This window comes from Chiloscyllium plagiosum, unplaced genomic scaffold (assembly GCF_037043375.1).
Source record: "Chiloscyllium plagiosum isolate Xiang-an unplaced genomic scaffold, Cpla_swu_hap1 HiC_scaffold_31, whole genome shotgun sequence".
NCBI lineage: Eukaryota > Metazoa > Chordata > Chondrichthyes > Orectolobiformes > Hemiscylliidae > Chiloscyllium > Chiloscyllium plagiosum.
In genome coordinates, this window is record NW_028270169.1 from 48,699,872 (window position 1) to 48,727,799 (window position 27,928).

The following is a 27,928-nucleotide window of genomic DNA, read 5'->3' on the forward strand; positions in this document are numbered from 1 at the left end:
ACTAAGTTGATTCCGGAGTTTTGGGTGGGTGCGTGGGGGGGTGTTGGCTTGAGGAGAGACTGAGGACACTGGGATTATATTCCTTGGAATTTAGAACAATGAGGGGGGATCTTACAGAAACATAAAATTATGAAGGGGACAGACAGAAGTAGAGGGGATGCTTCTACTGGTGGGTGAAACTAGGACAAGAGAGCAGAGCCTCAAAAGTAGGGGGAGCAGATTTAGGAGTGAACGAAGGAATGTCTTCACCCAGAGGGTTGTGGTTCTATGGAATTCCCTACCCAGTGAAGTATTTGAGACACCATCAGTAAATGTTTTTAAAGCTAAGATCGCTAATTGTTTGAAATGTAAAAGGGATTAAATGTTATGGCGAGAGGGCAGGTAAGTAGAGTTGAGGCCACAAAAAGATCAGCCATGATCTTATTGAATGGCAGAGCAGGCTCGAGCAGCCAGATGGCCTACTCCTGCTCCTAGTTCTTCTGTTTTATTGTTATTTTAAAAAGTAAAAACAACAGATGTAGATGATTCACAAAGAATGGAATTTCTGCAACTTCTGCAGGGGCGGGGTGATGGTGCAGGAATAAAATAGTAAGTTTAACCTTTTTAGGACAGCCATGATATGCAATTGCAAAAAGGACACTTCTGCTTTGGAATTATATGCATTTAAATATCTTCATGTTTAAGTCATGAAAATCACACATAGTCAGCAATAAAATTTTGACATCACCTCATCTGGAATTTCTTCTTCTATTCTCATCATATACTTGTTTACCACCTCCTCCGGATCCTTTACCATTTCTACAATGGGAAAAAAATGGAAAGGCAACAGTTACACATTGAGCTGACTGATAAGTACACAGTACTGCTTAACATCCAGCCCAAATAAATTTCCTTCATTCTGAACTTTACAAGTGATAAGCTGTGAAACAACAGTGAAATATAATCACTAAGTGGTAACTGACAGAATCACTTTGAGTAAAGATGAATGGTTAAGGCTGCATCTCCACAACGATGCTCATTTTTACAAATTTGGACGAATCATGTTGAGATTTCAACATCCGATACCTTGGTGCCATGTAATACCCACGGGTTAAAAATTATTTGCAAAAAAAATACGACAAATAATATCACCATCAGACAAGTTTAAATCTCTGCAGGATGTGAGGCAAGCAACTGATAGCAACATTCAAAGCTGAAGCGAGGATGATTATCTAAAACAGTCTGACTAACTGATCGTCTTGTATTAATGCAGCCTTTCGTAGGATTCACAGATTTCTCAACAAACTTTCCAAACATTGTATTAACAATGTTCAATTAGACAACCAGACAGTAATTATTCTCCAATCTCATTTATTTCCTCAGATAATCTCATTTCTACTCTGACTTCTGCCCTTGTTTTTATATTAATACTTTACAAGTACTTAATTCAGGCGATAAAATGGTATGTGCCATGGACAATGCAGGAACATTCCACAGGTACTTAGAGAGGATAATGGAGCAAATCCAGTCCTGTTATAATTGTCTTAGTGTTTTAAGTATAGTCTATTTATAATTTGAAGTCATTTAACTTGAATCATCAGCTTATTTGAATTATGTTAATTCAACGGTGTTTAAATATCTGTTGTGTTCTTATTAAACTAATTTCAATTCAAAATGCTGAATAATTTAAATCTTTATTCAAGCAAAAGATGACTTTAAATATCCAAGTGGGAAATGGTGAACTCATTCAGGATGGGTAGATGAGTGAACCTCATATACTGCCAAACCCAAAAGACCAGACCTTGGAACAGGAAAGGTTAATGTGCACATGGCATTGAGGGGAAAACATAATAGATTGTGGCTTTTACCATGTTTGTTATGTAAAAAACAACATAGATCTAGGAGAGAAATTCCTGAAGCAGAAAGTATATTTTCAGATCGATGTTTTTCTGTAACCAGCAACTTCTCATTCATCAGTTCATTGCTTAATTGGCAAAGTCTAAAGACAGAGATGAATAATCATGGGGAATTTAACCACTATTAAATAAAATGGCAAAAAAAAAAATCAGAGTTAGAGATGCAGGTTTCCTTTGAAGCTCAAACAGATTAGGAGCTGTGATCCACTTTGGACTTGGTACCAGGAGTCCTGGATTCAAATTTGACCTGTTCCAGAGTATGCAATACATCTCTGAAAAGAGGATTAAAATATTGTTTCAAAATTAAAAGGGCTGAGTTCTTGGGTTCATGTGATATAGTGGTAGTGTCCCTACTTTAGAGGCAAAAGGTTCAATTCCCAACCATTCCAGAGGTGTGCCATTACACGGAGCAGGTTGATTATAAAAGAGTAGGTGATTTGGTGGGGATGAAAAAAAAAAGAGCTGAGCTCTAAGGTTTTTGTGATGCACTGGTAGGTGAGTCATAACACATTTAAGCAACTTATTAAAAATACCTATCAGTGAAGCTTTTTAAACTTTTAGAAATACATAGCTACCACTTAGGATGGAGTACATGATCTCTCCCACCAACAATATATTGATTTGATTCCTTCCCTCATTCCCCGTCTTTTTGTTTGTTAGTGAGACAGTTGGGCAGTGTTTGTTATTTGTTAATTGGTTATTTGGTTAATTTGACATTAGGTATTTCAAAAATAAAGGCTGAATTCTTGAAGCTTTCAGAGAGAAACGTGCACTGCAAGGCCTGTAGTCCATTATTTCCCTCTGATACTATTTTGATTTAATCCCCTCCCTTATTATCTGGCCCTTTTTTATTATTGTGGACAGTGTTTTTTTTTAAAAAATAGGGGGATTGGTATTAAATTTTAAAAAGCTGAGTTCTTCCCCAAGTTGGACATTACCTTCTGGACAGGAAAATAGGTGGAAACAGACATTTGTTCTAAATTCTAGATTGACAGTAAAACATTTTCGTAATGCCTGGAAAGTCTTTTGTTGCCCATGTGCAGGTATTTGAGTTCTTAGGAATGTGTACAGAACTCATTTCTTACCTAGACAGCAAGATCTACGTTTTCCTTCATATACTAGGTTTAGCTGGTGCCAGCAAATCAAAAATGCAAGCTAACCCAGCAGTTAGTATTGAGGGACCAAATATAACCAGCTCTTTTACATTCCAGTTGACAGCACTCGCACTTGAGACATTTACTTTGACACCTGATGCGCTTACTTAATAACTGCCGATCTTCAAAACAGGATTGTTGTTTTATGGTCACAAGTACAGTAGACAAACACTAACAGTCATAATGATAATGCAGAGCTACTTTAATAACTCAGGCATGATTTGTAAGTTGTAAATGCTGAAAGTGCATTTTTTAATGTGGGCACTGATATGGGTGAAAATGCATTATTTTCAAAACATATTGCAAGTTTTTCTGATTAGAATTTTAAGACTACAGGCAATTTTTTTTTAAGCTGAGAAGAGAAAGATTTATAAAACAAAATTAGAGGTGTAGTGGACAGCAAAGGAGATTATCGCAGATGGACTAAATGGGCTGATAAGAAGCAGATGGAGTTTAATTTAGATAAATGTGAGATGCTGCATTTTGGAAAGGCAAATCAGGGCAGGACCTATACTCTTAAAGGTAAGGTCCTCAGGAGTGTTGCTCAACAAAGAGACCTTGGAGTGCAGGTTCATAGTTTCTCGAAAGTGGAGTCCCAGGTAAACAGGGTAGTGAAGGCGGCGTTTGGTATGCTTGCCTTTGTTGGTCAGTGCATTGAGTATAGGAATTGGAAGGTCATGTTGCGGCATTACCGAGATTGTTTAGGCCACCTTTGGAATAATGCATGAGTTCTGATCTTGCTGCTATGGGGAGGATACTGTGAAACTTGAAAAGGTTCAGAAAAGATTTATAAGGATGTTGCCAGGAAGCTGAATAGACTGGGGCTATTTTCCCTGGAGTGTCAGAGGATCCGGGGTGACTTTATAGAGGTTTATAAAATCATGACATGCACAGATAAGGTGAATAGACAGGGTTTCTCCCCTGGGGTGGGGAAGTCCAAAACTAGAGGGCATAGGTTTAAGGGGAGAGGGTGAAAAAATTAAAAGGCGCCTAAGGGGCAACATTTTCATTCATAGGATGGTGTGTTTATGAAATAGGTTGCCAGAGGAAGTAGTAGAGGCTGGTAAAACATTTAAAAAGGCGTCTGGCCAGTATATGAATAGGAAGGGTTTAGAGGACTATGGGCTAAATGCTGGCAAATGGGACTTAGATTTATCTAGGATATCTGGTCAGCATGAATGAGTTAGACCGAAGGGTCTGTTCCAGGCTGTACATCTCTATCACTCTATGACATGACGGATAATTTCTTTTTATATAAAACAGAGTGATTTGTGTGTGTAAACAACTCCCAGATATAGGTACAGTTAAAACATTTAAAAGACATTTAGATAAGTACATGAATAAGAGATGTTTGGAGGGATATGGGACAAATGCAGAGGTGGAAGAAATTTAGTTTGGGATTGTGGCATTGGTTGGTATGGACTGAATGGACCGATGGGTCTGTTTCCATGTTGTTTGATTCTATGATTCTATAACTTATGAATTGTCAAATCCATCCATCAAATCATAGTCAACACACTATTATGGGGGCAGGGGGTGAACAATGGATTTCAGTGAAATCAGATATACCAATTGATGGAACATTCCAGCTTGCAATACGCCACATAACAGAAATTTTACTGGATATAAAAATCCAAACAAGGAAGGAAGCACTGCTGAATTCAACAATGGGAAATATTAACTAAAATGGTCAAGTATAGTTCAGCATCTAGGAAATAATGAAGACATAATAAATTTCAGGGTAACTGAGCAAGACATAATTAAGACAAGGACTACAATATGGTCTTCTAACATATAGTAGTCAAGTAGTAGACAGGACACTTCAAGGACTAGTGGCCAATTAACTGCAAGCCAACTGTATAAGAGAGATTATACTGTACTCAAAGATGATCTGGAAAAATATCTAGAATCTGAAAATAATAAAGAACACAATCTCTGTGGATTCCAGAAGGGAAAGTCATGCTTGAACTAGCCTTATTTAAAATTTTGAAGAACAGCAAAGGTAGATTACTAAATATTTAACTTAGGTGGCATTTTTATGGCCTTATTAACCCATGGAGACAAATAAAACTGGATACTGGAATCCAAAGTAGACAAGCAGGAGGCTGGAAGAACCCAGGCAGCATCAGGAGGTGGAGAAGTCAAATGTTTCAGGTACAGCCCTTCTTCAGGAATGGAGGTGGGAGCAGGGGTGGTTGTAGATAAGGGGGTTGGGGAGAGAGGGTTATGGTGGGGAGGGGGCAGGAGTGGTGAGGTGGTGCAAGGTGAATTAAGTTAATAGGTAAGACATGGTAGGTTGATAAGAGGAATGAATCCTGTCGGTAGCTGGAAGGAGGGGTTGGTTGGAAGGATGGTAGAGAGGAGGCAGGGCTGGAAAGGGAGTCAAAGGATAGGTGGGAAGGTTATTTGAAATTGGAGAACATTGAAGGGGGTGAACAATGGAAGGGGAATTGAAATGGGCAATGACCAGGTGGTCAGGCTTGCCCTGGTTTGCCATGTGAGACAGAAGTTCACCTGCCTCTCCTCCCAACTAGTTTACTGTGTCCAGTGTTCCCAATGTGGTCTTCTTTACATCGGTGAGACCAAATGTAATTCTCCCCTCCACTACCTCCAACCTCAAACATCCCTCAGCCCTACACTACCCACTTCTACCTGCTTCCCGAGATCCACAAGCCCAACTACACCAGTTGACCCATCGTCTCCAGATGCTCCTGCCCCACCAAATTCATTTCTTTCTATCTCGTCTCCATTCTCTCCCCTTTGGTCCAGGCACTTGCCACTACATACGGAACAAATTACTCTCTCCTTCTCTTCAGAAACTTCCATTTACCCGGACCCCAGCGCTTTATCTTCACTATGAAAGTGTAATCCCTATACACATCCATCCCCCACAATGATTGCCTGCAAGCCCTCTCCAACAAGTCCATCCAGTCTCCCTCCACCAACACTCTCCTCTGCCTTGTCAAATTAGTCCTCACCCTCATCAACTTTCCTTCAACTCTTCCTATTTCCTCCAAATCTAGGGGTTAGCCATGGGTACACTCAGAGGCACCAGCTATGCCTGTCTCTTTGACAGCCATGCCGAACAGTCCCTCTTCAGTACATAGAAAGGTACAGTTCCCCAACTCTTCTGCCGCTACATCAATGACTGCATCAGTGCTGCATCCTGCATCCAGGCTGCAGTTCATCAACTTTGCTCACAATTTCCACCCTATTTTTAAATTCACTTGGTCTATCTTGGACACCTCCCTCCCATTACTTGATCTCAGTGGTTAGCACTGCTGCCTCACAGCGCCAGGGACCTAGATTTGAATCCAGCCTTGGGTGACTGTCTGCGTGGAATCTACACATTCTCCCAGTGTCTGCGTGGGTTTCCTCCGGGTGCTCCAGTTTCCTCCCTCAATCCAAAGATGTGCAGGTCAGGTGAATTGACCATGCTTAATTGCCCATAGTGACAGGTGCATTAGTAGGGAGTAGGGGAATGGGTCTGGGTGGCTTACTCTTCGGAGGGTTGGTGTGGACTGGTTGGGGCGAAGGGCCTGTTTCCACACTATATGGAATCTAATCTGTTTCCATCTCTGGCAACAGTTTATGGATTGATATTTACTACAAACCCACAGACTCCCACGACTACCTGGACTACACCTCCTCCCACCCAGTATCCTGCAAAAACTCCATCCCATTTTCCCAATTTCTCTCTTGGTTGTATCTGCTCTGATGAGGAGACGTTCCACTCATAAGCATCCCAGGTGTCCACCTATTTTGAACAACCTTTCCCACCCCTCTGTTATCCAGACAGCCCTCCACCATATCTCCTCATTCCCCACTCCACAGCTCTAAACCCTGCCCCATCCAACCATAATACAGACAGGGCCTTCTTTGTCCTCACTTTCAACACCACCAGTCTACGCATCCAACAGATCATTCTTAAAACACTTCCACCAACTTCAACTAGACCCCACCACCAAGAACGTCTTCGCCTCCTCATCCCTCTCTGCATTCCGCAAGGACCATTCCCTTTGCCACTCCTGGTTCTCGCCACCCTCCTCACCAATTCCCCCGAACACCACACCCCCCCCCCCCACCCACACCGTACCTTCCCCGCAATCGTCAAAGGTGCAAACCCTGCCAGCATTCCACCTCCCTCACCTCCATCCAGGGACCCAAACAGTCTTTTCAGGTGAGACAGAGGTTCACCTGCCTCTCCTCCAACCTAGTTTATTGTAACCTGTGCTCCCCATGTAGTCTTCTCTACACTGGTGAGACTAAACATAAACTAAGGGCACGTTTCGCACAGCATCTCAATCAGGCCTGTACGGGCAAGTCTAACTTCCTAGTCACTTCCCATTTCAAGTCCCCTTCCCACTCCTTGTCCGACATGACCAGCCGCGGTCTCCTCCATTGTCACAGTGAATGAGACTGCACCTATCCACCCCCCTTTTTTCCACCTCCTGATGCTGCCTGGCTAGCTGGGCTCTTCCAGCCTCCTGCTTGTCTACTTATTTACCTATGGCACTACTTTAAGTGATTTTCAAGTTTGTACCCCTAGATCTCTAGGTTTAACAGCTCTATTTAAACATTGGTCCCCCAAGGGGTATGTGGCCTCCTTAGTCTTCATTACATAAACCTACTAATGCACACCTATCTACATTGTAGTTTGTGTACCCATTCTTCAAGTTTATTAGTTAATGTCTTCTTCTATTGTCACCATCCTCCATTATTAACTATATCCAACAATTTAGTGAAATTTGATACGGATTCCCGAGTTCACAGACATGAACACAGAGACACTAGCAGCACACCCTGTGTAACATGGCTTCCCATCTTTTTCGACAACTTAAGTAGTTTTAACTCCTGCCTCATGATGGATCTTTTGTGGTCAGCTTGCTCTTATACTCCCTCTTGCTCTTTAACTCAACAGCATCTGAGTGGAGTCTACTACACCAGCTAAGCAATATCTTCACATTATACACTGCTGACTCCAAAACACACAGTGATGGAATTTCATAGTGACAGCCATTGACCTCGACACATTTACATTAACATTTAAATAAAATTCTTTACATTTTTTTTAAAAAAGAGGATGAGAGTGTCACTGGGATGACCAAAATTTGCTGCCGATCCCTAATTGGCATTGAGGGGTTGGTGGTGATAACTGAGTGGTTCATTAAGTCATTTCAGAGTCAGAGTGGTACAGCATGGAAACAGACCCTTCCAACTCGTCCATGCCGACCAGATATCCCAACCCAATCTAGTCCCACCTGCCAGCACCCAGCCCATATCCCTCCAAACCCTTCCTATTCATAAACCCATCCAAATGCCTTCTAAAATGTTGCAATTGTACCAACCTCCACCACATCCTCTGGCAGCTCATTCCATACACGTACCACCCTCTGCGTGAAAAGGTTGCCCCTTGGGTCTCTTTTATATCTTTCCCCTCTCACCCTAAATCTATGCCCTCTAGTTTTGGACTCCCCAAACCCAGGGAAAAGACTTTGTCTATTTATCCTATCCATGCCCCTCAATTTGGTAAACCTCTATAAGGTCACCCCTCAGCCTCCAACGCTCCAGGGAAAACAGCCCCAGCCTGTTCAGCCTCTCCCTGTAGCTCAGATCCTCGAACCCTGGCAACATCCTTGTAAATCTTTTCTGAACCCTTTCAAGTTTCACAACATCTTTGCGATAGGAAGGAGACCAGAATTGCACGCAATATTCCAACAGTGGCCTAACCAATGTCCTGTACAGCCGCAACATGACCTCCCAACTCCTGTACTCAATACTCTGACCAATAAAGGGAAGCATACCAAATGCCTTCTTCACTGTCCTATCTACCTGCAACTCCACTTTCAAGGAGCTATGAACCTGCATTCCAAGGTCTCTTTGTTCAGCAACACTACCTAGGACCTTACCATTAAGTGTATAAGTCCTGCTAAGATTTGCTTTTCCAAAATGCAGCACTTCGCATTTATCTGAATTAAACTCCATCTGCCACTTCTGAGGGTAGCTAAGAGTTGCCCACATTGCTGTGGGTCTGGAATCAGACACAGTCCAAACCAGGTAAAGGTGGTAGATTTCCTTCCCTAAAAAGGACAGTAGTGTTCCAATGGGTTTTCACAACAAATTGATGATGGTTTCACAGTCATTGTTACTGATGAGCTTTCAAGTCTGAAAATGAAAAGCTCTTAGCACTCTTGTACTGCTGGATCATTTTCATTACTATCTAGAAAGACCATGTTTATTTTTCTCTGTATAATTGAAATGTATAATAAATAACCCACGAATTAATGACATGGTTGAGTAGTTTACAGTTATCATGTTGATGCTAAGACTGTGCTACATTTTTGTGACAAGAGTGGATGCATTGAGTTATGATCTTTTGATAAAGCAAATGCTCCAGAGGTTGTGTGCGCTTAATTACCGAAGTTGAAATAACAATGAATCTTAAGAGTTAGGAGGATGATATTGAATGGAAGTCCAAGTAAGACTCTCATGTTAAATAATGCAAGTTTATGAGAGTCATAAAAAGCACAATTAATTTGGAGATTGATTTCAAATGATCTGTCTTGTGTCTTGTTCCAATTTAAAGATCAGAATAATGGAAGTCTAACAGAACATAAGACTAGGCTGAATGAAGAATTCAGAGACTCAAAGTGCAGAATGCAAGTTGTATAGAAATAGCACTAGAATCCTACAAAAGGAGCTACAGGGTCGAACCAGCAACTTGCTGTGAAGTTAAATGAGGTGCAGACAAGCAAGTGTTACCATTTAGTAATCAATCTTATTTAATTATATATTAGATTTGAATGAGAACAGGAAAAAAATTTGTCTGAGAATCATTTAAACTGCTCATAATTTGTACACACACAGGTGACCAAACTACAAATCTGAATTAAATAAAACAAAAGAACCGCAGGAGTAGGATTGAGCTTTGGTTTCTAGAAGGGGCCAATGTTATGGGATCCTGAAGAGTAGATGCTTGCAAGAAACTCATGACAGAAAACCACAGCAGACTCTAATCCTGTTCTCTCTGCATATCCATGCAAACGGACTTCTAACAAGGGCCCGAAGGACTGATTAATTACTCTTTAGCACAGAGATGAGGTTAATGCTGATTGCTGTCTTGCTAATATTAGATAAACTGGTGTAAGCTGGGAATCTTGTGTGGTACAAGACAGAGGCTTGTGCATCTTGCCAAGGCTTCAGACAGCATATTCACACTTTTATTCAGTAAGGTGACCATCACTGCAATGGGATAGTTTATAACAGAAGATAACGATTTATTTGGAAAACAATCCAGTTTGGATACACTCCTGACATGCACTAGATCCCAGTCAGGCAGGTTCTAACTATCCCTGGGGTTGCGAAGGATGGGTCGGGCTTTGTAACCAAGCCCAAGCAGTTGGACCATTCGTGTCACTGGTCCTCTGTGGAGAAGTTTGCAAAGGAAATCATCTTTGACCACCAGTCCATCAGGAAGTGGTCAGCACCTCCTCGAGACCCTGCAGGAAAAGGAGAGTGTGGACCCTGTCGGGTTGTTCCCTGGGCAGATTGACAAAATCACTTGGCAGAATGCCTCATCAACAGAACTTCCCAACAAGCACCAAGACGTCGCTTGGCCAGTGGTGAGAAGGGCACCACCTCTGAGAGGCTTCATGTACACCTGGACACACTATCCCATCGCATGCTTCCCTTGAAGTGGCTGCCAAGTTATTTGGGGGGGTTGGGGGGTGGGGGGGGAGATGCAGACACTGTCACACAAACTGCTGTAATGTGCCTTTGTGAAAGAAGTGTCAAAAAGAGATATAGTGGTGTTTGTTGAGATTCGTCCTGAGCAGCTCCATGAAGCAGGACTCTGTGCTCTACGGCCGGCTCCCAGGACGCAGAGAGACAAAAATTGACTGCACCAGGAGGACCATCAACGCAGTGAAAGGCACTCTTTGGTCTGCCCAAAACTTGGTCTTCCAAAGCAAGGAGTTGACCTTGACCGAGTGTTACAGACTGGCACATTTCAAGTTCCAGGACTAAGTGCTGAGGGACACACTAAAGCTTGGGAGGCCACCGCCAAGGCGTAGTGGGGAAAAGCCAACATCTAAAGTCTTTCTGCTGAAATTCAAGGAGGGTCCATGCGGTTATCGGATCCTCCTGATGCCTCAAACATATGTAAATATAATCTTGTACAAGTGAGAAATGCCTTTGTTTGTTGGATATTCAAATCCAATGTATTTGCTTCTTCACGTTACTATACAGAACCGCAAATTTCAGTGACTATTTATATAAAAATATTTTTATGAATAAATTATATTTTTGAGGTTAAAAAATCCCTTTCAGTTAGTTCCCAGAGTGCTGCCACTAAAGCCACTAGGATGGATACTTCTGAAATTGATGCAATTCTCCGTGGATTTACCCCTACGTGCCTGCACCAGGAGGAGATAAAGATGCGCAGGATTTTCACTACTGCACCAGCTAAGGTGGCACTGTCAGATTGGGTCAGTAAACTACAATATAAATTATTATTATGCTGTCAGTCCTTTTATACTCTCAGAAAAATCTCTCACTTTTCATTCCTTGCATGTGAAAATTGGTGCATGGCAAATTATAATCTTCCTGACATATACCTTGTTTGCACGGTACATTTATCAAATAACTATAATGACAATATCTGATAAATGTAAAACATTTAAAGGCCACATGAAGTTTGCAGGATAAACATAATCCAGTTCTGGGCACTTTAGTAAAAGATGTGAAGGCATTAACGATGATGTAAAAAACAAACAAGAATTATTCCAAGAATGAAGAAATTCAGTTGTGTAGCTCGACTGGAGAAACTAGATCTGTTCTCCTCAGAGAGAAGATCTGTTAAAATTAAGCAAGGAAGAATCAAAAATCAAGGGACATCATTTTAAAGGGGATTTGCAAAAGGTGCAATGGCAATTAGAATCTGAAATTCTCTGCCCAAAAGCATGATGGAGACCGATTCAATCCAGATCTTCAAAAGAGAATTGAAGAATTATTTAAGGAGAAAGAAATTAAAGTGTTATGAGGAAAAAACAAACAGCAGTGACTAGGTGAGTTGCTCTTGCAGACAGCAATATGAATACAACAGGCCAAATGACCTCCTCCTGTGCTGTTCGCATAACCATTTTATGATTGCACAGGTATAACGAGAAAACTAAATATGATTAAAACAAAAATCAGATATAGCTTGTACAAAGAATTGCATGAATTATAAAATTGCATTTGCAAAAATTCCAACAAATACACAATTGTTTCAAACAAAAACCTGATGGTTTTTCATTCAAAAGGATGGTAGCATGCATTTTGCTGTAGCCAATATACAAGACTGTACTCTGCCTTCAACTTGAGAATGGGGTTCGTTAAGGAATAGCACCTCACAGGATAAAATCTGACATGATTGGTCACTGGTTGATAAACATCACATTACGAGACACATATGGAAACATAAAATAAATGTTGATCTTCAACATTTAAGTCAACATGTAAGAATTCATATTACTTACCTGTACAAAAGAATATAGTGACCAAGAGACAAAGATGAAGTTTTGGTACCTTTGCCTGAACCCAAAATAGTCCGGAAATAGAAATGCCAGAAATGCACTTGAAAGAGAGGGATGGGTTAACATTTCTGGCATGCTCCTTGATTGGGGCATGGCTGAAACATCATACACTGCTGGATCATAAACCTACTCTGCAGTTCCAGCATTTGTGGTTTTACTTTTTAAGGTTACACTGAAGTTAGTGCAGGACCACACTTGACACCTACAATCCATGCTCGGTCCCAAAAGTATATCAGTCAAAAATATTCAAATTCAGAAAATTTCTGGGATTGGTTGGAGTATCACACATGAAAAGAAAAAAAAATGCCATTACAACAAAATTTGAGACTTCTCCCCACTGAGCAACAGAAAACAGATTAAAACTAGATGTAGATAGGAAATGTCTTTATTTAACTACCTTTTCTGGATACTTTCTTCGATCTCCTAAATGATTTATCTTGGGCAGTGCTGAGTTTTTTACCGCTTTTTCTTGAGTCAGGTTTGTGTACAGGTTTAGTTGCGCGGGTGAAGCACACAGGCAGTCCAGCAGCACACATCAGAATTGCAGTCATGCCTACAGAGGTTCAGTGGTCATCAGCATGCACAAGGGTAATGGTAAAAAAAAACAAAATAAAGCACACAAAATAAATTTAAAAAGGAACCAGAGAAAATAAAGGAAAGTCAACAGAACTAAATAAAATTCAAATCACCAAGTGACAAATGATTTCATTAGACTAAAAAAAGTGCAATTAGTTTAAACATTGTAGGCTTCATCAGTGATTTGAAAGAGACCAAGTGAGTAAAATCCCACAGAACAAGCAATAAGGGCAGCAAAGCTGTGCAAATACTATGGCAACAGCAGAATCTTCTGAAACTGTTGAATCAGAGAACATTTCCATTCAGATAATGTTTTCCTGCAGCACAGAAAGAGTTCTAACATGAAATAACCACATTGTCTATTTAAAATCCAATGAAAACATCAACACCTAGAGGTTCTGACACTGGTACTCCGATTATGATCATCATCCTGTGGTTTGCATTTGTTTTCATGAGAAAGGGTGAACAACCATTTTCTTTTTGAAAAAGCATTTCAACTTCGATATTAGGTGCAGGTGCTCTCTATAGGACTGCCCCAATCCACTTCCCTCTCAGATAATCTAATTTCCAATTGTTCATTTGATCAGAATTGTGGAATTAAAGCAGTATATTGAGCAACTTCCTCGGCAAACTCTTCTGATTTTTCTCAACTGGATGGAAAATGTTTCCAATGAAAAGGCAGAAATTCCTCTAAACAGTAATGCATGCTGGAGAAGAATTTCTCACTCTTCTGATAAGAGAAATCAAACTGCTGCTATGATTCAACTACCCTGAGTGTGGCATAGTTAATGAAGTCAGTGTTTCATTGGAGCACAGCATTTGTAGTCTATACAGTCTCAATCCAAACTCTATTCATGCAAAAAATTTGGGAATTGAAATATAGTAATAACAAACAAAACACCCGGCTTACTTTGAAAGTCACTTGTCAAATTTCGAAAGGATGCCGTGGGTGTTTAAGGGATGATGCAAGCAGATCAGGTCAATTTGAAAGAATCAACAAGAAATCTGAATGCAATCAAAAGCTGTTTAGTTAAAAACAAAAGTTTGGAAGTTCGAAGGTTTAGTAGAAAAGTATATAACAATGCACCAATGATTGTCTCCTTCAAGGAACTGCAATACTATATGTCAAACTGCATCACTTTCAATGTTTAGATCGTGTGTAAGGACATCTAAGAAGCAAATATGAATGTCAGAGCACACAGTCAGATGATATAACTGTGCTAAGATTTAGGAGGAATATTTATAATGCACTGGGCAGATCAAACCACACAGTGGACTGAGAACGGTTTAGATACTGTGCTTTGAAAAGGGAGATCTAGGCAGGAGATAAGCTGGAATGATACAGCAACAGATACCAATATAAAAGATAATAAATTAGAAGGGAAGATCAGATGCTTGGAACTAAGTATAGTGATTAGATTTTCCTATCAGTGTAAATTGATTCTTCATTGGCTCCTTGAAAAACTTCACGATTCCAGAGGATGATGCTTTTCGACTAATTAGGCAGCAACGGAAACCGGAGCTCTGAACCATTTGTTATGAATCCACTCTTGATACTGCATTTATGTTAAATAAACATTCCATTTCATTTTCAGGTAAAATTTATAGCCTTGAAATTAAGCAACACATTAACGCTCCAAAGGTTTACCTCAGATCATTGTTTTCACTCATTACTTTTACAGTTTACTTTAAAAAAGTTGAATATATTTGAAGAGCAAGGTAAAATCTTATAGCAAAATATTTGCGAGCACCATAAAAACAAATATGCTTTCCCAATTCCTCAATATTTAAGTACCTTGATATTCTGGCAGGATCTCAATAATTGGTCCAGCATCTCAGTGAATCACTTCAAAACAGTGACCGTGGCAGCTCTATATTGCTGCGGAAAACTTCTTGGAATGCAAATGTTGAAGTGAAAACTCAGTCTAATCCTGCCTTTGCTAAGGAGAGACAGTTCTGCCATTGACATGAACATCTGCTAAATATCCAGTGTTTGCCTGAAACGGTCTCCTTTATAGTCATTTACGAGGAGCCACGATCAGGTAACCGTGCTATGAAAGAATAAAATAACGTGGGCTGTGAAATTATATTGTACTGACAAATGAACGTTCAGCACATTTTTTGACTACAGACATTAATACAATCAGCTGATTAATTCTTCTATGTTGGCAGAGGCAGTACAGATGAGCATATTAAGGCTTCATGTTTTGGTATCCCTCGTGCAAGTTTTGAGCATGGCTTTACAAATAAATAGTGGATTTATAGCATTCTAAAAAGGAAATATTGTACACCAGGCAAACTAAGTAGTCCAATCATGAAGAATAGCTAATGAAAATTTTCAGACTTAATTTCAGGCAAGTTTTCAGAAAGTGAGCTACACTAAATATGAACTGTGCATGACACCTCTCCCAGCTCCCAAAGTCTGCAATCATCAACAAGATACAAGTAAAGAATGTAAGAGTATTTTTCATCTGTCTGGAGGAGTACAGCCCCAGTGACACAAGCAGCCCTACACCATCCAGAACAAATCAGCCTATTTGACTGGCACCTCAATCGACAGTCTTGAGTATCATGCCTGGACTGCAGCAGTGCTGCACAGCTTCTTTGATGATTCCTTCTAAATGAGTGACCTGTACTTTCTGGAAAGGGTAGCAAGTTCTTGGAAACACTACCTCCTTCAAATCTCACGCCATCTAATCTTGGAATTATATCCCTGTTCCTCAGTTATCACTGAGGTAAATTCCTGGAACTTCATACCTAACAGCTTTATGGGTGTATTTACATTTCACAGATTGTAGCAATTCAGGACAATGACTCTCAATCAACTTCTCAAGGACAATCAGGGACAGGCAATATGTGCTGGCCGAGCCAGTGGCACCCACATCTCCTGAATGAAAAGTATTCAATGATGAAATCTATGAAAAAAATATTTTATACATTGATATATTGAAGTTGTAGAAAACAGAACACATCTTTTTAGGAATTAATAATACTAACCAACCATTCTGAAAATAATGTATAACACAGACAAAAAGGTATTGCAGGGCACCTCCAATAATGCTTTAAAATGTATTCTCGCCCACTTTCAAAATAACAGACTCTATTGCTTCACAATATTTATTTCCCATGTTCTTTGCACCTCCAGTCTTCTTGGAGCCATCTAATGGATAGTATTGTTCTGTGGTTTTGCCTAACTGGAAACTAGATGGAGATCACCTAGACCCTTGCTGATGAAGGGGTTACTCCTGAAATGTTGACTTTCCTGCTCCTCAGATGTTGCCTGACCTGCTTGTGCTTTTCCAGCGTCACACACTTCGACTCGGACTGTTCAGCATCTGCAGTCCTCATTTTCTTCTGGACTCTTATTGCTGTCATATCTGACTATGCTCTTTTTCCTTTCCACCCTAGTACTAGCTTTGCTTTTAACAGTATATAGATTCATACGAGATACAACTTACTGTATCAGAGAAATGGACCACCACTGAGTTACAGAATCACAGAGTCATAGAGATGTACAGCATGGAAACAGACCTTTTTGTCCAACCCGTCCATGCCGACCAGATATCCCAACCCAATTTAGTCCCACCTGCCAGCATCCGGCCCATATCCCTCTAAACCCTTTCTATTTATATACCCATCCAGATGACTTAAATGTTGCAATTGTACCAGCCTCCACCACTTCCTCTGGCAGCTCATTCCATACACGTACCACCCTGTGTGCGCAAAAGTTGCCCCTTGGGTCTCCCTTATCCTTTATAAAGAGTACTTTACTTTTACTTCTTGAAACCCATATTAGTGCATGACCCAGTGCTCTTAAACAAATATTACTTTTCTAGATCTCCCCCAAAAGGTTCACTAAGCCACAAAGTATGATAATAAATCACAAAGGCCAACTTATACAATTGAGCATTCATCATATGAATGTTGACAGGCTCCTTGATCACTGGAATATTTTTTGGGGTAGAAGTGACCTGTACAAGGAGGATAGATTGCAACTAAATTGGAAGGGGACTAATATACTGGCAGGGAGATCTGCTGGAGCTGCATGGATGGATTTAAACTAGTAAGGTGAGGAGGTGGGATTCAGGGAGATAGTGGGGAAAGAAATCAATCTGAGACTGGTACAAGTTGAGAAAAGAAGCAAGTCAAACAGTCAGGGCAGGCAGGGACAAAGCAGAGAACAAGATAGGACTGATAAACTGCATTTATTTCAATGCAAGGGGCCTAACAGGGAAGGCAGATGAACTCAGGGCATGGTTAGGAACATGGGACTGGGATATCATAGCAATTACAGAAACATGGCTCAGGGATGGGCAGGACTGGCAGCTAATGTTCCAGGATACAAATGCTACAGGAAGGACAGAAAGGGAGGCAAGAGAGTAGGGGAAGTGGCGAATTTTGTACTGAGGGAGAATATTCCCAGAAATACATCCAGGGAAGTTATTTGGGTGGAACTGAGAAATAAGAAAGGGATAATCACCTTATTGGGATTATATTATAGACACCCTAATAGTCAGAGGGAAATTGAGTAACAAATTTATAAGGAGATCTGTAAGAATAATAGGGTGGTTACGGTAGGGGATTTTAACTTTCCAAACACAGACTGGGACTACCATAGTGTTAAGGGTTTGAATGAAGAGGAATTTGTTTAATGCGTACAAGAAAATTTTCAGTATATGTATTTGGAAAGGCAAGGGCTGATTAGGGATAGTCAAGTGGTTAGCAGTATTGTCCTCGATTCAGTATATGGAGGTCAGCTACTAGAGAAGGTGCAAAACTTGACCTACTCTTGGGAAATAAGGCAGGACAGGTGACTGAGGTGTCAGTAGGGGAGCACTTTGGGGCCAGCGACCATAATTCTGTTAGTTTTAAAATAGTGATGGAAAAGAATAGACGGGATCTAAAAGTTGAAGTTCTACATTGGAGGAAGGCCAATTTTGACGGTATTTGGGAAGGACTTTTAAAAGCTGACTGCAGGCGGATGTTTGCAGGTAAAGGGACGGCTGGAAAATGGGAAGCCTTCAGAAATGAGATAACAAGAATCCAGAGAAAGTATATTCTTGTCAGGGTGAAAGGAAAGGCTGGTAGGTAAAGGGAATGCTGGATGACTAAAGAAATTGAGGGTTTGGTTAAGAAAAAGAAGGAAGCTTATGTCAGGTATAGACAGGATAGATCGAGTGAATCCTTCAAAGAGTATAAAGGCAGTAGGAGTATATTTAAGAGAGAAATCAGGAGGGCAAAAAGGAGACACGAGATAGCTTTGGCAAATAGAGTTAAGGAAAATCCAAAGGGTTTTTACAAATACATTAAGGACAAAAGAGTACGAGAGAGAAAATAGGGCCCCTCAAAGATCAGCAAGGTGGCCTTTGTGTGGAGCCGCAGAAAATGGGGTAGATACTAAACAAGTATTTTGCATCAGTGTTTACTGTGGAAAAGGATGTGGAAGATATAGAGTGTAGGGAAATAGATGACGACATCTTGAAAAACGTCCATATTGCAGAAGAGGAAGTGCTGGATGTCTTGAAACGCATAAAAGTGGATAAATCCCCAGGACCTGATCAGGTGTACCCGAGAACTCTGTGGGAAGCCAGGGAAGTGATTGCTGGGCCTCTTGCTGAGATATTTGGATCATCGATAGGTGAGGTGCCGGAAAACTGGAGGTTGGCTAACATCGTGCCACTGTTTAAGAAAGGTGGTAAGGACAAGCCAGGGAACTATAGACCAGTGAGCCTGACGTCAGTGGTGGGCAAGTTGTTGGAGGGAATCCTGAGGGACAGGCTGTATATGTATTTTAGATTACTTACTTACAGTGTGGAAACAGGCCCTTCGGCCCAACAAGTCCACACCGACCCGCCGAAGCGTAACCCACCCAGACCCATTCTCCTACATTTACCCCTTCACCTAACACTACGGGCAATTTAGCATGGCCAATTCACCTAACCCCTGCACAGTTTTTTTGGATTGTGGGAGGAAACCGGAGCACCCGGAGGAAACCCACGCAGACACGGGGAGAATGTGCAAACTCCACACAGAGAGTCGCCTGAGGCGGGAAAGGCAAGGGCAGATTATCTTGCCTCAATCCTCAATCAGGCACAAAAGAGTGTAACTGTAAGTGAGGCAGGTAGGGGGAACCGGAGTTCAAGAGTGGAGGAGCCTCAGCCCTTGACCTTGTCCAACAGGTACGAGATTCTTGCTCCCTATATGGATGAGGAAAAGGGCTCTGGACAGGATGAGCCAACTGACCAAGGCACCATGGTGCAGAAGGCCATTCAAGAGGGGGGAGCTAATAGACAAGTAGTGGTTATAGGAGATTCTATAATTAGGGGGACAGATAGTATCCTTTGCAAGCCGGATTGGGAGTCTCGCATGGTGTGTTGCCTGCCAGGGTGCGAGACATCTCCGACCGTCTTGAAAGGATATTGGAGCGGGAGGGGGAGGATCCAGTTGTTGTGGTCCACGTTGGTACCAACAACATAGGCAAGACTAGGGTGGAGGACCTGTTTGGGCCTTACAAAGCACTAGGCAGGAAATTGAAGCACAGGTCCTCAAGGGTCATAATCTCCGGATTACTGCCCGAGCCACGTGCCAATTGGCATAGGGACAAGAAAATTAGGCAAGTAAACACGTGGCTTAGGGATTGGTGTGGGAAAGAGGGATTCCACTTCATGGGGCATTGGCATCAGTTTTGGAACAGGGGGGGATCTGTACCGTTGGGACGGTCTCCACCTGAACCGATCAGGTACCAATGTTCTAGCGAAGAGGATAAATAGGGTGGTCAGTAGGACTTTAAACTTCTGAGTTGGGGGGGGGGGGGGGGGGGGGGGGAGAAAGGGAAAGTGAAAACGACAGGGAGTATGGAGGTAAATGGCAAGGTAAGCAGCAGGATAGCATGTTTCCAGGCGGATTTAAAATTGAGGCAGACTGAGAATGCAGTAAAAAGCAAGGCTAACTTAGGACATATGACTTCCAACATCTCTAATGATAAGGAAGTTAGCATTAAGGCACTTTACCTGAATGCTCGTAGCATACATAACAAAGCCGATGAACTAATGGCACAGATAATAGTGAATGATTATGATGTAGTAGGCATCACAGAGACTTGGTTACAGGGGGGTCAGGACTGGCAGTTAAACCTCCATGGTTTTTCAACTTATCGAAAAGACAGAGAGGTGGGCAGAGGGGGTGGGGTTGCCTTGTTAGTTAAGAACAAAATTAAATCTATGGTATTGAATGACATAGCGTCGGATGATGTGGAGTCTGTGTGGGTGGAATTGAGGAACCACAAAGGCAAAAAAAACATAATTGGAGTTGTGTATAGACCTCCTAACAGTGGTCAGGACCAGGGACGCAACATGTACCGGGAAATAGAGAAGGCATGTCAGAAAGGCAAGGTTACATTGATCATGGGAGACTTCAATATGCAGGTGGACTGGGTAAATAATGTTAGTGGATCTAAAGAAAGGGAATTCATGGAATGCTTACAGGATGGCTTTTTGGAACAGCTTGTCATGGAGCCCACAAGAGAGCAGGCTATTCTGGACCTAGTGCTTTGCAATGAACCAGACTCTATAAAAGATCTTAAAGTAAGGGAACCCTTAGGAAGTAGCGACCATAATATGATAGAGTTCAGTCTGGGAGTTTGAAAGGGAGAAGGCAAAATCAGATGTAATGGTGTTACAGTTGAATAAAGGTAATTATGAGGGCATGAGAGAGGAACTGACTAAAATAGACTGGAAGCAGAGGCTAACCGGGAAGACAGTAGAGCAAAAATGGCAGGAGTTTGTAGGTATAATTGAGGACACGTACAGAGGTTCATTCCCAAGAAAAGAAAGATTAACTGGGGAGGGATTAGACAACCTTGGCTGACAAAGGAAGTCAGGAAATGTATTAAAGAAAAAGAGAGATCCTATAAAGTGGCTAAGAACAATGGGAAATCAGAAGATTGGGAAGGATACAAAAGCAAACAGAGGATAACTAAGAGTGTAATAAGAAAGGAGAGGATCAAATATGAAGGTAGGCTAGCCAGTAATATTAGAAATAATAGTAAAAGTTTCTTTCAGTACATAAGAAACAAACGACAGGCAAAAGTAGACATTGGGCCACTTCAAACTGATGCAGGAAGCCTAGTGATGGGAGATAAGGAAATAGCAGGAGAACTTAATAAGTACTTTGCATTAGTCTTCACAGTGGAAGACATGAGTAATATCCCAAAAATTAAAGGGTGTCACGGGGCTGAGTTGAGTATGGTTGCCATTACGAAAGAGATAGTGCTAGAAAAGTTAAAAAGTCTTAAAATTGATAAATCTCCTGGCCCCGATGGGATACACCCTAGAGTTCTGAGAGAGGTGGCTGAGGAAATAGCAGAGGCATTGGTTGAGATCTTTCAAGAGTCACTGGAGTCAGGAAAGGTCCCGGATGATTGGAAGATGGCTGTTGTAACCCCCTTGTTCAAGAAAGGATCAAGGCAAAAGATGGAAAATTATAGGCCAATCAGCTTAACCTCGGTTGTTGGTAAAATTCTAGAATCCATCATTAAGGATGAGGTTTCTAAATTCTTGGAAGAGCAGAGTCTGATTAGAACAAGTCAACATGGATTTAGTAAAGGGAGGTCATGCCTGACAAACCTGCTGGAATTTTTTGAAGAGGTAACAAGTAGGTTAGACCAGGGAAACCCAGTGGATGCGGTCTATCTAGACTTCCAAAAGGCCTTTGATAAGGTGCCACACGGGAGGCTGCTGAGCAAGGTGAGGGCCCATGGTGTTCGAGGTGAGCTGCTGGGATGGATTGAGGATTGGCTGTCTAACAGAAGGCAGAGAGTTGGGATAAAAGGTTCTTTTTCAGAATGGCAGCCGGTGACGAGCGGTGTCCCGCAGGGTTCGGTGCTGGGGCCACAGCTGTTCGCATTATATATTAATGATTTGGATGAGGGAACCGGGGGCATTCTAGCGAAGTTTGCCGATGATACGAAGTTAGGTGGACAGGTAGGTAGTACTGAGGAAGTGGGGAGGCTACAGAAGGATGTAGACAGGTTGGGAGAGTGGTCCAGGAAATGGCTGATGGAATTTAACGTGAGCAAGTGCGAGGTCTTGCACTTTAGCAAAAAGAATAAAAGCATAGACTACTTTCTAAATGGTGAGAAAATTAATAAAGCCAAAGCACAAAGGGATCTGGGAGTGCTAGTCGAGGATTCTCTAAAGGTAAACATGCAGGTTGAGTCCGTGATTAAGAAAGCGAATGCAATGTTGTCTCTTATCTCAAGAGGGTTGGAATATAAAAGCAGAGATGTACTACTAAGACTTTATAAAGCTCTGGTTAGGCCCCATTTGGAGTACTGTGTCCAGTTTTGGTCCCCACACCTCAGGAAGGACATACTGGCACTGGAACATGTCCAGCGGAGATTCACACGGATGATCCCTGGAATGACAGGTCTAACATATGAGGAACGGCTGAGGATACTGGGATTGTATTCGTTGGAGTTTAGAAGATTAAGGGGAGACTTAATAGAGACGTACAAAATAATACATGGCTTGGAAAAGGTGGATGCTAGGAAATTGTTTCAGTTAAACGAGGAGACTAGGACCCGTGGACACAGCCTTAGAATGAGAGGGGGTCATTTCAGAACAGAAATGCAGAGACATTTCTTCAGCCAGAGAGTGGTGGGCCTGTGGAATTCATTGCCACGGAGTGCAGTGGAAGCCGGGACGCTAAATGTCTTCAAGGCCGAGATTGATAGATTCTTGTTGTCTAGGGGAATTAAGGGCTACGGGGAGAACGCTGGTAAGTGGAACTGAAATGCGCATCAGCCATGATTGAATGGCGGAGTGGACTCGATGGGCCGAATGGCCTTACTTCCACTCCTATGTCTTATGGTCTTATAGGGATAGTCAACAGTGGTTAGCACTGCTGCCTCACAGCACCAGGGTCCAAGGTTCAGTTCCAGCGTTGGGCGACTGTCTGTGAGGAGTTTGCACATTCTCCACATGTCTGCTTGGATTTCCTCCGGGTGCTCCGGTTTCCTGCCACAGTCCAAAGATATGCAGGTCAGGTGAATTGGCCATGTTAAATTGCCCAAAGTGTTAGGTGCATTAGTCAGAGGGAAATGGGTCTGGGTGGGTTACTCTTCGGAGGATTGGTGTGGACTTGTTGGGCCGAAGGGCCTGTTTCCACACTGTAGGGAATCTAATTAAAAAAAATCACATCTCACAAACTTGATTGAGTTTTTTGAAGTAGTAACAAAGAGGATTGATGAGGGCAGAGCAGTAGACGTGTTTTGTATGGACCTCAGTAAGGCATTCGACAAGGTTCCCCATGGTAGACTGGTTAGCAAGGTTAGATCTCATGGAATACAGGGAGAACTAGCCATCTGGACACAGAAGTGGCTCAAAGGTAGAAGACAGAAGGTGGTGGTGGTGGTGGTGGTGGAGGGTTATTTTTCAGACTGGAGTCTTGTGACCAGTGGAGTGCCACAAGGATCGGTGCTTTTCATCATTTATATAAATGATTTGGATGTGAGCGTAAGAGGTATAGTTAGTAAGTTTGCAGATGACACAAAATTGGAGGTGTAGTGGACAGCGAAGAAGATTACCTCGGATTACAATGGGATCTTGATCAGATGAACCAATGGGCTGAGGAGTGGCAGATGGAGTTTAATTTAGATAAATGCGAGGTGCTGCATTTTGGGAAAGCAAACCTTAACAGGACTTATACACTTAATGGTAAGGTTCTAGGGAGTGTTGCTGAACAAAGAGACCTTCGAATGCAGGTTCATAACTCCTTGGAAGTAAAGTTGCAGATTATTAGGATAGTGAAGGCGGCATTTGGTATGCTTTCCTTTATTGGTCAGAGTATTGAGTATAGGAGTTGGGAGGTCATGTTGCAGCTGTACAGGACATTGGTTAGGCCACTGTTGGAATATTGCGTGCAATTCTGGTCTCCTTCCTATCGGAAAGATGTTGTGAAACTTGAAAGGGTTCAGAAAAGATTTACAAGGATGATGCTAGGATTGGAGGATTTGAGCTACAGGGAGAGGTTGAATAGACTAGGGCTGTTTTCCCTGGAGCGTCAGAGGCAGAGCGGTGACCTTACAGAGGTTTATAAAATCATGAGGAGCATGGATAGGGCAAAAAGACAAGATCTTTTCCCTGGGTCGGGGAGTCCAGAACTAGAGGGCATACTTTTAGGGTGAGAGGGGCAAGATATAAAAGAGACCTAAGGGGCAACATTTTCATGCAGAGGGTGGTGCGTGTGTGGAATGGGCTGCCACAGGAAGTGGAGGAGACTCATACAATTGCAACATTTAAAAGGCATCTGAATGAGTATGTGAATAGGAAGGGTTTGGAGGGATATGAGCCAGGTGGGACCAGATTGAGTTGGGATATCTGGTCGGCATGGACGAGTTGGACCGAAAGATCTGTTTCCATGCTGTACATCTCTATTACTCCATGACAATTGTGACTTGCTCAAAACCTGTGTATTTATTTGAGAACTGGCCTGTTCAGTCATATGGAGATCCACAGCTGAAACCCTCAATCCCGAGAAGACATCTTTGTTGAATTGAGGGGCAGCCAACAGCGATTTACTTAAAAGGATTAAGAGCTCAAAGTAATCCTTATTTACATCTTCTAATCTTGATTTACTGAAGACAACTATATTAGCTCTGCCACAGAACTGACAAGAGATCAGCTGGTTCAGCAGTAACTGGGCTGATGGAGAAGGAACCATTCTCATGTGTCTTGTTTGACAGAATATTAACAGTGGAACATGATGTTTTTGCACCATGTCAGGTTACTTTTTGGATACAGGTCTTTCTGCTATGACATGCATTTCGTTAATGCAAATTCTCTACAACACGATTGACGAAATGGGGGTACAGTTTCTAAAGTGCAAACTTTTAAAGCATGTATTGGGTATAATGTGGTTCTGGCCCCATTAGTTTCAGTGGCTATTACACAATTTTCTTATAACGTGGATTGCACAAGAATGGAACTACCACGTTATCATAGAATCTCTACAGTGTGGAAATAGGACATTTGGCCTAAAACGTCCACACCGATCCTCTGAAGGGTATCCCACCCAGACCCGTTCACCTACCATACATTTCCCCTGACTAATGCACCTAGCCTACACATCCATGAATACTATGGGCAATTTAGCATGGCCAATTCACCTAACCTGCACATCCTTTGCCTGAGGGAGGAAACCGGAGCACCCAGAGAAAACCTATGCAGACAGTCGCCCAAAGCTAGAATCAAACCCAGGTCCCTGGTGCTGTGAGGCAGCAGTGCTAACCACTGGAGCCACCATTATAGCAGAACCAACTGTACAAGTTTCAAAGACTGAAAGTATACTGCCCTATAAATCAGAAATCCATCAAGACAACTTTAATATTGAGAAGACATTACTACTTTAGAAGATGCAAACAATGACAGATTCCCTTTGTATTTTCACAGGATCTGGAGCTTCTGGGGTCATTTTACTGATCACCCGCATATCATTAATAAGTCAACTGATTACCTGCAAATGCTGGGAATACATTGTTTGGACCATTCAGCTGTACTGGCAACGTTTGAATGCTGGCAAAAACAAAACACAAATGCAGTGCAAGTTATTGGGATTGAACAAGATAAATAATAACCACTTATCATACTAAACACAAGCAGAATAATGGGACTGTTGACATTTGATATTTATCCTATAAAGCATCTTGGTATATTTTTTTGTTATAGGCACTACTCCACCCACCTCATCTACTGCATCTGTAGCTCTCAATGTGGCCTCCTCAACATTGGGAAGATAGGATGCCAACACGCAGAGCAGTTCAGGGATCATCTCTGGTCTGCACACACCAAACAACTCCACCCTGCTATGACCAACCACTTTAACTCACCCTCCCACAAGGACATGCAAATCCTCGGCCTCTTCCACCGCCAAATCAAAGCTACCTACCAATTGGAGGAAGAACGCTTCATCTTCCACCTCGGGACCAGACAACCACATGGCTTCAACATTGACTTAACTAGTTTCCAGATCTCACCTCCCCCAAACTCATCCCAGATCCAACCTCCAACTTGGCACACTCTCTTGACCTGTCCATCTTCCTTTTCACCTATCCGCTCTGCACTCTGAGCTGACCGATCACAATTACCTTCCACCTGCATCCACCTATCACCATCCCACCTACCTTCTCCCACCCCACCCCCCTCATTTATCCCACAGCTGCCTTCTCCCTCCACAATCCTGATGAAGGGCTTATGCCTGAAACATAGACTCCCCTGTGCCACAGATGTTGCCATACCTGCTGAGCTTTTCCAGCACCACACCTTTTGACTATATAAATGCAAGCACGGTCAATAATTTCTGATTAAATCACTGATTCTGGGCATTCCACTCCCTCACAACTCCTAGCATTAAGACACTTTTCCCACTCTCTTTCCCAATTCCTGACATCCTAATACCAAGTCAGGCTGACATGTGAGGTTCAGTATTGTCCTGTGTTATCAGGGCAAGGAACGAAACCCCATAAACAATTCATCTGCATGACTGTTTTGACAGTGACACCAAAGGAAGTGTTCTCTCTACGGAACAGTTATTTGCAGAAACCTCCAAACAGGAAACACTGACTGCACAAGAATGGTTAGAATTGTTAGATGCAGTGCAAAGTAACAGCTCAAAAAGGTCCCAATATGACAATCTGGAGGAAGAGCTAATTTTAGTAGCTATTTAGTCACTATCATTTTTCATAAAAATAGATTATAAATTGAAATTGTGAAGCTTTGAACTTCATATTGTTTCAAAGTGAGAAAAAATATCACACTATGACAAAGACATATACATTTTGAGCAGTTACTGGTATAACAGAAGGGAAAACGTTGAGAAAAAGGAAATTACTGCAGATGCTGGAATCTGAAACCAAAAGAGAAAATGCTGGAAAATCTCAGCAGGTCTGGCAGCATCTGCAAGGAGAGAAAAGAGCTGACGTTTCGAGTCTAACTGACTCTTTGTCAAAGGGAAAACATTTGGTCTGACTTGTATATTGCATATTTATAACAAGGTCAGTCGAAAGATCTTCATATAAAATTGCTAAAGAAATCATTGGACAACAATCAAGATTGGGAAACCCGGCTGATTTTGATCACCCCTAGCTCAAAGACCAACCCTCCCTCCAAGAATGGTGAGCCAACACCACGAAAATCTTCTGCAGGGGGGGGGCCTCAGAAATATCCACCATTTTCCTGAAATGAGGAAATTACTCCTGCCTGATTGACGAGGCCCTTAGTTGTGTCCAGCCCATTTCCTATATTTCTGCCCTCACCCCTTCTCTCCCCTCCCACAAAGCTAATAAGATCCCACTGTCCTCATTTTCCACCCCACCAGCATCTGCATCCAAAAGTTTCACAAGCCATCATTTCCACCAGCTCCAGCAGGATGCCATCACCAGACGCATATTCCATTCCATTCCCTTGTCAGCATTTTGCAGGGAACATTTTCTCCTAGACACCCTGGTTCATTCCTCATCAGTACCTGACGTTCCCACTATGCCTTCCCATGCAATCTCAGATGATGCAACACCTGCCCATTTATATCCTGCATCCTCACCATCCAAGGCTCCACACACACTTTCAAGGTGAAGCAGCGATTTACCTTCATTTCACTTCATCTACAATAATCGCTGCTCACAACGCAACCTCCTCTTTCCAGGGGAGATGAAACACAAACTGTGATGCTTTGT

At 42.1% G+C, this 27,928-nt stretch overlaps 1 protein-coding gene across 3 annotated transcripts in view; it reads right to left on the reverse strand.

The window, feature by feature from the left end:
* The window catches only part of dtx2 (deltex 2, E3 ubiquitin ligase), an 86,695-nt gene that overhangs the window by 12,040 nt on the left and 46,727 nt on the right, over nucleotides 1–27,928 (reverse strand). For 2 of the 3 annotated variants that reach the window (XM_043718749.2, XM_043718747.2), the window contains exons 3-5: nucleotides 25,714–25,772; nucleotides 13,022–13,177; nucleotides 728–798 (exon numbers count right to left, since the gene is read on the reverse strand). In XM_043718749.2, coding sequence (XP_043574684.1) covers nucleotides 728–798; nucleotides 13,022–13,177; nucleotides 25,714–25,772 — 286 coding nt within the window. The remainder of the gene's footprint in view (nucleotides 1–727; nucleotides 799–13,021; nucleotides 13,178–25,713; nucleotides 25,773–27,928) is intronic. The other variant, XM_043718748.2, reaches the window with a different exon arrangement.